This window comes from Oncorhynchus gorbuscha, linkage group LG21 (genome assembly GCF_021184085.1).
Source record: "Oncorhynchus gorbuscha isolate QuinsamMale2020 ecotype Even-year linkage group LG21, OgorEven_v1.0, whole genome shotgun sequence".
Taxonomy (NCBI): domain Eukaryota; kingdom Metazoa; phylum Chordata; class Actinopteri; order Salmoniformes; family Salmonidae; genus Oncorhynchus; species Oncorhynchus gorbuscha.
In genome coordinates this window covers 54258314-54270813 of record NC_060193.1, presented here as the reverse complement: position 1 = coordinate 54270813, position 12500 = coordinate 54258314, and the positions used below count along the sequence as shown (strand labels likewise).

The following is a 12500-nucleotide window of genomic DNA, read 5'->3' as shown; positions in this document are numbered from 1 at the left end:
AACCATAGAGTTTATAGATAGAGTCTATATCTGAAAGCACAGAGTATATTGTCTATATCTGAAACCATAGAGTATATAGATATAGTCTATATCTTAAACCATAGATTATATAGATAGAGTCTATATCTGAAAGCACAGAGTATATTGTCTATATCTGAAACCATAGAGTATATAGTCTATATCTTAAACCAGAGTACATAGATAGTCTATATCTGTAACCATAGAGGATATAGACTGAGTCTATATCTTAAACCATAGAGTATATAGATACTCTATATCTGACACCATAGAGTATAAAGATAGTCTACATCGGAAAGCATATATTATATAGATAGTCTATATCTGAAACCATAGAGTATATAGATGCTCTATATCTGAAACGATAGAGTATATAGATAAAGTATATATATCTTAAACCATATAGTATATAGATAGAGTCTATATCTGAAACCATGGAGTATATAGATAAGAGTGTATATCTGAAACCATAGAGTATATAGTCTATATCTTAAACCATAGAGTATATAGATAGAGTCTATATCTGAAACCATAGAGCATATAGTCTATATCTTAAACCATAGAGTATATAGACTGAGTCTATATCTTAAACCATAGAGTATATAGACTGAGTCTATATCTTAAACCATAGGGTATATAGATAGAGTCATTATCTGAAACCATAGAGTATATAGATAGTCTATATCTGAAACCACAGAGTATATAGATATTCTATATCTTAAACCATAGAGTATATAGACTGAGTCTATATCTTAAACCATAGAGTATATAGACTGAGTCTATATCTTAAACCATAGAGTATATAGACTGAGTCTATATCTTAAACCATAGAGTATATAGACTGAGTCTATATCTTAAACCATAGAGTATATAGACTGAGTCTATATCTTAAACCATAGGGTATATAGATAGAGTCATTATCTGAAACCATAGAGGATATAGATAGTATATATCTTAAACCATAGAGTATATAGATAGTCTATATCTGAAACCACAGAGTATATAGATATTCTATATCTTAAACCATAGAGTATATAGACTGAGTCTATATCTTAAACCATAGAGTATATAGACTGAGTCTATATCTTAAACCATAGAGTATATAGACTGAGTCTATATCTTAAACCATAGAGTATATAGACTGAGTCTATATCTTAAACCATAGGGTATATAGATAGAGTCATTATCTGAAACCATAGAGTATATAGATAAGAGTGTATATCTGAAACCATAGAGTATATAGTCTATATCTTAAACCATAGAGTATATAGATAGTCTATATCTGAAACCATAGATTATATAGATAGAGTCTATATCTTAAACCATATAGTGTATAGATAGAGTCTATATCTGAAACCATAGAGTATATAGAAAAGAGTGTATATCTGAAACCATAGAGTATATAGTCTATATCTTAAACCATAGAGTATATAGATAGAGTCTATATCTGAAACCATAGAGTATATAGATAGAGTCTATATCTTAAACCATATAGTATATAGATAGAGTCTATATCTGAAACCATGGAGTATATAGATAAGAGTTTATATCTGAAACCATAGAGTATATAGTCTATATCTTAAACCATAGAGTATATAGATAGAGTCTATATCTGAAACCATAGAGCATATAGTCTATATCTTAAACCATAGAGTATATAGATAGTCTATATCTGAAACCGTAGAGTATATAGATAGAGTCTATATCTTACATCATAGAGTATATAGTGTGTATATCTTAAACAATAGAGTTTATTGATAGAGTCTATATCTGAAACCATAGAGTATATAGATACTCTATATCTGAAACCATAGAGTATAAAGATAGTCTACATCTGAAACCATATATTATATAGATAGTCTATATCTGAAACCATAGAGTATATAGATACTCTATATCTGAAACGATAGAGTATATAGATAGAGTCTATATCTTAAACCATATAGTATATAGATAGAGTCTATATCTGAAACCATGGAGTATATAGATAAGAGTGTATATCTGAAACCATAGAGTATATAGTCTATATCTTAAACCATAGAGTATATAGTCTATATCTTAAACCATAGAGTATATAGATAGAGTCTATATCTTAAACCATAGAGTATATAGATAGAGTCTATACTTTAAACCATAGAGTATATAGATAGTGTCTATATCTTAAACCATGGAGTATATAGATAGAGTCTATATCTGAAATTATAGAGTATATGGTCTATATCTGAAACCATAGAGTATATAGTCTATATCTTAAACCATAGAGTATATAGATAGAGTCTATATCTGAAACCATAGAGCATATAGTCTATATCTTAAACCATAGAGTATATAGACTGAGTCTATATCTTAAACCATAGAGTATATAGATAGAGTCTATATCTTAAACCATAGAGTATATAGATAGAGGCTATATCTGAAACCATAGAGTATATAGACTGAGTCTATATCTTAAACCATAGAGTATATAGACTGAGTCTATATCTTAAACCATAGGGTATATAGATAGAGTCATTATCTGAAACCATAGAGTATATAGATAGTCTATATCTGAAACCACAGAGTATATAGATATTCTATATCTTAAACCATAGAGTATATAGACTGAGTCTATATCTTAAACCATAGAGTATATAGACTGAGTCTATATCTTAAACCATAGAGTATATAGACTGAGTCTATATCTTAAACCATAGAGTATATAGACTGAGTCTATATCTTAAACCATAGAGTATATAGACTGAGTCTATATCTTAAACCATAGGGTATATAGATAGAGTCATTATCTGAAACCATAGAGGATATAGATAGTATATATCTTAAACCATAGAGTATATAGATAGTCTATATCTGAAACCACAGAGTATATAGATATTCTATATCTTAAACCATAGAGTATATAGACTGAGTCTATATCTTAAACCATAGAGTATATAGACTGAGTCTATATCTTAAACCATAGAGTATATAGACTGAGTCTATATCTTAAACCATAGAGTATATAGACTGAGTCTATATCTTAAACCATAGGGTATATAGATAGAGTCATTATCTGAAACCATAGAGTATATAGATAAGAGTGTATATCTGAAACCATAGAGTATATAGTCTATATCTTAAACCATAGAGTATATAGATAGTCTATATCTGAAACCATAGATTATATAGATAGAGTCTATATCTTAAACCATATAGTGTATAGATAGAGTCTATATCTGAAACCATAGAGTATATAGAAAAGAGTGTATATCTGAAACCATAGAGTATATAGTCTATATCTTAAACCATAGAGTATATAGATAGAGTCTATATCTGAAACCATAGAGTATATAGATAGAGTCTATATCTTAAACCATATAGTATATAGATAGAGTCTATATCTGAAACCATGGAGTATATAGATAAGAGTTTATATCTGAAACCATAGAGTATATAGTCTATATCTTAAACCATAGAGTATATAGATAGAGTCTATATCTGAAACCATAGAGCATATAGTCTATATCTTAAACCATAGAGTATATAGATAGTCTATATCTGAAACCGTAGAGTATATAGATAGAGTCTATATCTTACATCATAGAGTATATAGTGTGTATATCTTAAACAATAGAGTTTATTGATAGAGTCTATATCTGAAACCATAGAGTATATAGATACTCTATATCTGAAACCATAGAGTATAAAGATAGTCTACATCTGAAACCATATATTATATAGATAGTCTATATCTGAAACCATAGAGTATATAGATACTCTATATCTGAAACGATAGAGTATATAGATAGAGTCTATATCTTAAACCATATAGTATATAGATAGAGTCTATATCTGAAACCATGGAGTATATAGATAAGAGTGTATATCTGAAACCATAGAGTATATAGTCTATATCTTAAACCATAGAGTATATAGTCTATATCTTAAACCATAGAGTATATAGATAGAGTCTATATCTTAAACCATAGAGTATATAGATAGAGTCTATACTTTAAACCATAGAGTATATAGATAGTGTCTATATCTTAAACCATGGAGTATATAGATAGAGTCTATATCTGAAATTATAGAGTATATGGTCTATATCTGAAACCATAGAGTATATAGTCTATATCTTAAACCATAGAGTATATAGATAGAGTCTATATCTGAAACCATAGAGCATATAGTCTATATCTTAAACCATAGAGTATATAGACTGAGTCTATATCTTAAACCATAGAGTATATAGATAGAGTCTATATCTTAAACCATAGAGTATATAGATAGAGGCTATATCTGAAACCATAGAGTATATAGACTGAGTCTATATCTTAAACCATAGAGTATATAGACTGAGTCTATATCTTAAACCATAGGGTATATAGATAGAGTCATTATCTGAAACCATAGAGTATATAGATAGTCTATATCTGAAACCACAGAGTATATAGATATTCTATATCTTAAACCATAGAGTATATAGACTGAGTCTATATCTTAAACCATAGAGTATATAGACTGAGTCTATATCTTAAACCATAGAGTATATAGACTGAGTCTATATCTTAAACCATAGAGTATATAGACTGAGTCTATATCTTAAACCATAGAGTATATAGACTGAGTCTATATCTTAAACCATAGGGTATATAGATAGAGTCATTATCTGAAACCATAGAGGATATAGATAGTATATATCTTAAACCATAGAGTATATAGATAGTCTATATCTGAAACCACAGAGTATATAGATATTCTATATCTTAAACCATAGAGTATATAGACTGAGTCTATATCTTAAACCATAGAGTATATAGACTGAGTCTATATCTTAAACCATAGAGTATATAGACTGAGTCTATATCTTAAACCATAGAGTATATAGACTGAGTCTATATCTTAAACCATAGGGTATATAGATAGAGTCATTATCTGAAACCATAGAGTATATAGATAAGAGTGTATATCTGAAACCATAGAGTATATAGTCTATATCTTAAACCATAGAGTATATAGATAGTCTATATCTGAAACCATAGATTATATAGATAGAGTCTATATCTTAAACCATATAGTGTATAGATAGAGTCTATATCTGAAACCATAGAGTATATAGATAAGAGTGTATATCTGAAACCATAGAGTATATAGTCTATATCTTAAACCATAGAGTATATAGATAGAGTCTATATCTGAAACCATAGAGTATATAGATAGAGTCTATATCTTAAACCATATAGTATATAGATAGAGTCTATATCTGAAACCATGGAGTATATAGATAAGAGTTTATATCTGAAACCATAGAGTATATAGTCTATATCTTAAACCATAGAGTATATAGATAGAGTCTATATCTGAAACCATAGAGCATATAGTCTATATCTTAAACCATAGAGTATATAGATAGTCTATATCTGAAACCGTAGAGTATATAGATAGAGTCTATATCTTACATCATAGAGTATATAGTGTGTATATCTTAAACAATAGAGTTTATTGATAGAGTCTATATCTGAAACCATAGAGTATATAGATACTCTATATCTGAAACCATAGAGTATAAAGATAGTCTACATCTGAAACCATATATTATATAGATAGTCTATATCTGAAACCATAGAGTATATAGATACTCTATATCTGAAACGATAGAGTATATAGATAGAGTCTATATCTTAAACCATATAGTATATAGATAGAGTCTATATCTGAAACCATGGAGTATATAGATAAGAGTGTATATCTGAAACCATAGAGTATATAGTCTATATCTTAAACCATAGAGTATATAGTCTATATCTTAAACCATAGAGTATATAGATAGAGTCTATATCTTAAACCATAGAGTATATAGATAGAGTCTATACTTTAAACCATAGAGTATATAGATAGTGTCTATATCTTAAACCATGGAGTATATAGATAGTCTATATCTGAAATTATAGAGTATATGGTCTATATCTGAAACCATAGAGTATATAGATACTCTATATCTGAAACCATAGAGTATAAAGATAGTCTACATCTGAAACCATATATTATATAGATAGTCTATATCTGAAACCATAGAGTATATAGATACTCTATATCTGAAATGATAGAGTATATAGATTGAGTATATATATCTTAAACCATATAGTATATAGATAGTCTATACTTTAAATCATATAGTATATCGATAGAGTCTATATCTTAAACCATGGAGTATATAGATAGAGTCTATATCTGAAACTATAGAGTATATGGTCTATATCTTAAACCATGGAGTATATAGATAGAGTCTATATCTAAAACCATAGAGTATATAGATAGTCTATATCTGAAACCATAGAGCATATAGTCTATATCTTAAACCATAGAGTATATAGATAGAGTCTATATCTTAAACCATGGAGTATATAGAGTCTATATATTAAACCATAGAGTATATAGTCTATATCTGAAACCATAGAGTATATAGATAGTCTATAGCTGAAACCATAGAGCATATAGAGTCTATATCTTAGACCATAGAGCATATAGATAGAGTCAACCAGAAATCATTCATTCCGACAAACTCTTGAGGGCAAATGATGTCATTTGCACCGAATAGGGCATGGACGTGTGTGTGTGTGTGTGTATGTGTGTGTTTGTGTATGTGTATCTGTGTGTCCATGTGTGTGTGTGTGTGTGTGTGTGTGTGTGTGTGTGTGTGTGTGTGTGTGTGTGTGTGTGTGTGTGTGTGTGTGTGTGTGTGTGTGTGTGTGTGTGTGTGTGTGTGTGTGTGTGTGTGTGTGTGTGTGTGTGTGTGTGTGTGTGTGTGTGTGTGTGTGTGTGTGTGTGTACTCACAGAGACGTATGCAGTAAGGCAGGTGATGAGGGAAACAGTAATAGCATAGGGTATAGAGGTGTTGGGACTCTTGGCTTCCTCTCCTGTAGTAGCGATTATGTCAAACCCTATGAAGGCATAGAAACATGTTGCTGCTCCCTGCATCACCTGGTATGAACACACACAGGAGAGACAGTGGTTAAAGGTTAAAGGCTGTGTTAAAACACAATCACTTTTGGCATTATGATTCCACCAACAGTTGAGCTCGAGTTAGCCACTAGTTAACAATGTTGCTATCTAAAATTAGCTAGTAAACTAGGAGAAGTTGACTAGTTGAATATCAAAATTCATTGCATATCTGCATGCCTACCAATGTATGTGTGTAGCTCAGTTGGTAGAGCATGGCGCTTGTAACGCCAGGGTAGTGGGTTCGATCCCCGGGACCACCCATACGTAGAATGTATGCACACATGACTGTAAGTCGCTTTGGATAAAAGCGTCTGCTAAATGGCATATATTATTATTATATTATAATAGCATGTGCATATGTACAGTGGGAAGAACAAGTATTTGATACACTGCCGATTTTGCAGGTTTTCCTACTTACAAAGCATGTAGAGGTCTGTAATTTTTATCATAGTTACACTTCAACTGTGAGAGACGGAATCTAAAACAAAAATCCAGAAAATCACATTGTATGATTTTTAAGTAATTAATTTGCATTTTATTGCATGACATAAGTATGTGATACATCAGAAAAACAGAACTTAATATTTGGTACAGAAACATTTGTTGTCAATTACAGAAATCATACGTTTCCTGTAGTTCTTGACCAGGTTTGCACACACTGCAGCAGGGATTTTGGCCCACTCCTCCATACAGACCTTCTCCAGATCCTTCAGGTTTCTGGGCTGTCGCTGGGATAGGCCACTCCAGGACCCTGAGATGCTTCTTACGGAGCCACTTCTTAGTTGCCCTGGCTGTGTGTTTCGGGTCGTTGTCATGCTGGAAGACCCAGCCACAACCAATCTTCAATGCTCTTACTGAGGGAAGGAGATTGTTGGCCAAGATCTCGCGATACATGGCCCCATCCTCCCCTCAATACGGTGCAGTCATCCTGTCCCCTTTGCAGAAAAGCATCCCCAAAGATGTTGTTTCCACCTCCATGCTTCACAGTTGGGATGTTGTTCTTGGGGTTGTACTCATCCTTTTTCTTCCTCCAAACACGGCGAGTGGAGTTTAGACCAAAAAGCTATATTTTTGTCTCATCAGACCACATGACCTTCTCCCATTCCTCCTCTGGATCATCCAGATGGTCATTGGCAAACTTCAGAAGGGCCTGGACATGCGCTGGCTTGAGCAGGGGGACCTTGCGTGTGCTGCAGGATTTTAATCCATGATGACGTAGTGTGTTACTAATGGTTTTCTTTGAGACTGTGGTCCCAGCTCTCTTCAGGTCATTGACCAGGTCCTGCCGTGTAGTTCTGGGCTGATCCCTCACCTCCCTCATGATCATTGATGCCCCACGAGGTGAGATCTTGCATGGAGCCCCAGACCGAGGGTGAGTGACCGTCATCTTGAACTTCTTCCATTTTCTAATAATTGCGCCAACAGTTGTTGCCTTCTCACCAAGCTGCTTGCCTATTGTCCTGTAGCCCATTCCAGCCTTGTGCAGGTCTACAATTTTATTCCAGATGTCCTTACACAGCTCTCAGGTCTTGGCCATTGTGGAAAGGTTGGAGTCTGTTTGATTGTGTGTGTGGACAAGTGTCTTTTATACAGGTAACGAGTTGAAACAGGTGCAGTTAATACAGGTAACGAGTGGAGAACAGGAGGGCTTCTTAAAGAAAAACTGTGAGAGACGGAATTCTTACTGGTTGGTAGGTGATCAAATACTTATGTCATGCAATAAAATGCTAATTAATTACTTAAAAATCATACAATGTGATTTTCTGGATTTGTGTTTTAGATTCCGTCTCTCACAGTTGAAGTGCACCTATGTTAAAAATGACAGACCTCTACATGAATTGTAAGTAGGAAAACCTACAAAATCGGCAGTGTATCAAATATTTGTTCTCCCCACTGTATATAAGTCTGTATGTGTTTCTCACCCCTGACCACCCGAAGGGTAAGAACCTTCCATCGTCCCAGTTGTGTCCGTTGACGAAGAAGAGTCCGGCCACCATCATGAAGACCCACACCATCAGGTTGATCACATTCAACACATTATTAAACCCTACTGAGTTCTTCACCCCCAGGGCCACGATCACTGTCACTATTACTGCTATCAGCAGGGCCAGGAGGTCTGGGTACGACTGCTCTCCTTTACCTAGAGAGGGAGTGGAGGGAGTTGGAGGAAGGAAGGAGGGAGGGAGGGAAAGAGTGGGGGGGTGGCAGAGGGTAGAGGGGGAGAGGGAGGGGGAAGGGAGAGAGCGAGTTGGAGCAGAGGGGAGAGCGAGGGAGAGAGGGATGGGGAGGGGGAGGGAGGGAGGGAGGGAGGGAGGGAGGGAGATACACCACACCGAGAGGTAAACATACATTTTTTATTTAACCTTGATTTAACCAGGAAAAGCCCATTGAAACCCAGAGTCTCTTTTTCAAGGGAGACCTGGCCAAGAATGCAGCAACAATCATTACATTACATAATTAAAACATACAACAATACAATACAACAACATGATCCAGCCTAACAAAAGCATTTTTACACTACTCTGTAGCAGAGTCTCCCATAAAGAAAATGCATTAATTCAATGGCACTAACATATCTAGATGAAGCATGGATTGTAGACTATTCTGTGCCTCTGGTGCACAAGACGAGAAGGCAGTCTTGCATAATACTGTAAATGTCCTGGGGACTTTAAGTAGCAACCACCAAGCAGACCGGGTATGGTAACTGCTGCTGGTGAAGGAAACCAGACTAAAAGTGCTTTGTAGATGAACACATACAAATGTAGCTTTCTGAGCATGTAAGCAACCTACCATTTGGTACAAGGTGAAATGGCAGGTGAGTGAGGGACTTGGCATTTGTAATAAAGCGGCTGCATGCATATAAAACAAGTCACCATAATCAATTACAGAGAGAAAGGTGGCGTGAACAAGCTTCTTTCTAGCCATAAATCAGAAGCAAGCCTTATTACCAAAATAAAAACCCAAGATTATCTATATGAACTTTAAAGGACAACTTGTCTTCCAACCATATACCTAGGTATTTGTAGGATGACACTTTTTCAATGGATAAGTCACCAGATGTGGCAATGCTCACCTTCTCTGGCTGAGTGCGAACTCTGATAAAGGTCATTCATTTAGTTTTTTGTACATTGAAGACCAGTTTGAGACCATGAAAGGGAGGCCTGCAGTGACTGAAAAGCAGTCTGGAGGTCTTCAACAGCCTGAACCAGAGAAGGAGCACATGAATATATGACTGTATCATCTGCATATAGATGTAACTTTGCTGGTTGCATCCCATTTCCCAAATCATTAAAACAAATTGAGAACAACACAGGAGCTTAAATGGAACCCTGGGGCACACGTCTATTAATCTCAAGAAAGCTAGACTTGTGACTGTCTATACAGTATATACATATTGTGTTCTACCAGAAAGATAGTTCTTAAACCAATTTACTGCCCTTCACTGAGACAATGTTACTGAGTCTAGCTAGCAACATGGTCAACTGAATCAAATGCCTTTGATATATCAACAAACAGAGCAGCACAATGCTGCATTTTATCAAGTGCATTTATGAGGTAATTTGCCACTTCTATAGCTGTAGTTGTGGTGCTGTGCCCCATTCTAAAGCCAGACTGAACCCCTCTTAGGGCTGTTGCGGTGACCATATTACCGCCACTCCGGTGGTCACGAGTCATGAAGGCAGTCAAATTCCACAAGACCGTTTAGTCAGAGTAATTAGTCTTCTCCAAGCTCTGATGTTGCTGATGGTCATTAGTACCCTACCAAACTTGCTAACTACCTGGTACTCAGCACTCTATTGTCCCTGTAATCACTCTGACATTAACGCAAATGTATTCGAAAATGTAATCAAACACTTCATGAGAGCCCATGAGCTCATGTTGCGCAACATTTCTATAGGCTATGCAAATGCAGTAGAAAACAGAGTGATGGCCTCTATTAAAAAGAGGAGGATCCCATCAGATTTCTATAGGCTAGGCCTACTATATTTATTTCTGAACTTTCCTAATATTAAGCACATTGCTTCTCTTTACAACAGGAGTATAGCCCACCTGGCTGGCATGAAAATAAACCACGGGGAAAGTGTCCTCCATTCGCTATATAACTGTATATATGACATATTTTTCCCTCTGATCCTTTTTCGGTACAGGGTCAGCGGGAAAGTTAATCCAATATGCACCTCAGAATTGGATAAGGACGCGCGCAGTTGCGCCCCTGATGTGCTTAACTTCACTTGTAGCCTGTGAGAAAGACCCGATCACGTGATGGAGAGCCATGTGAGTGAGAGATGCTTCGGATTGCACACTCAAGGAGAAGGGCACAACGCAGCACTCCGGGCCGCAAAAGCCATGGATTTGTTTAGGGTGCATTATGACCACAAAGGGGATGCCGTCGTGAAATTCAAGGCATTATTAAGTGCTGGTCAAATTGTGAATGAGAGACTGTGTACAGCCTGTGCAAAAAAAACAAAGCAGAGCTCATGCCTTTCAAGCGACTTTTGTCAAATCTTCATTTGAGTCACATCATGCAGCCTTACAACGTATTAAAAATCAGAACATACAGGCCAACATTTATATCACAAATAAAGGTACATAAATAACTCTAAATTAAGCATATAGGAGTACCTATTTCTTTGTTAACCGCTCAACACAGAATAGCTGCATATGTGCACTCCCTCAAATTGTTTGGGAGTTTAGAGATAGGACGATAGTTATTAGATCTGAGGGATCTCCACCCTTTAGCAGTGGGAGGACATAAGCTGATTTCCAAATGGTGGGAATGGAATTAGTCAAGAGACTCAAGTTGAAAATGTGAGCCACAGGTTCAGTAATAATACCAGCTGCTATCTTTAAGAGGTAGGGGCCCAGGTTGTCTGGACCTGCAGACGTTTTAGTGTCTATTGCCTCTAGTGCTTTATAGACCTCAGCATAAGAAACAGGCTAAAATGGATTCACACGAGGGCTTATATAATAGTTTACTGTAACAGGGCTTACATTAGATGCCAGGGCCCCACTATTATCAAAAACGGAACCAGCAGAAAACACATGAAAGCCCACTGTCAACAGTCATGCACCGTGCCAACAGTGTGTGAGTGTGTGTGTGTGCGTGCATGCGTGCACGTGTGTGTGCATGTGTGTGAGCAGAGGGAATGGATGGCAGGCTAGATGGCCAGCTGTTGGAAAGTTCCCATTTCCTTTTCCTGTCAGAGAGATTTTGTCTCCCTCTGTCTGTTTCCACAGTTCCTAGGCTGTCACACAACTGTCACAACCCTGTAGCATAACCCTCGCTACAATCCACAAACAGAAAAACTATCACAACCCTGTAGCATAACCCTCGCTACAATCCACAAACAGAAAAACTATCACAACCCTGTAGCATAACCCTCGCTACAATCCACAAACAGAAAAACTATCACAACCCGGTAGCATAACCCTCGCTACAATCCACAAACAGAAAACCTATCACAACCCGGTAGCATAACCCTCGCTACAATCCACAAACAGA

General features: G+C 35.7%; 1 protein-coding gene across 1 annotated transcript in view; it reads right to left on the bottom strand.

Annotated features, from left to right (window-relative positions):
• Positions 1-12500, bottom strand: part of LOC124008369 (probable cationic amino acid transporter) — a 30614-nt gene that overhangs the window by 8912 nt on the left and 9202 nt on the right. Inside the window, exons 5-6 of the mRNA XM_046319596.1 lie at positions 8920-9137; positions 6830-6976 (exon numbers count right to left, since the gene is read on the bottom strand). Coding sequence (XP_046175552.1) covers positions 6830-6976; positions 8920-9137 — 365 coding nt within the window. The remainder of the gene's footprint in view (positions 1-6829; positions 6977-8919; positions 9138-12500) is intronic.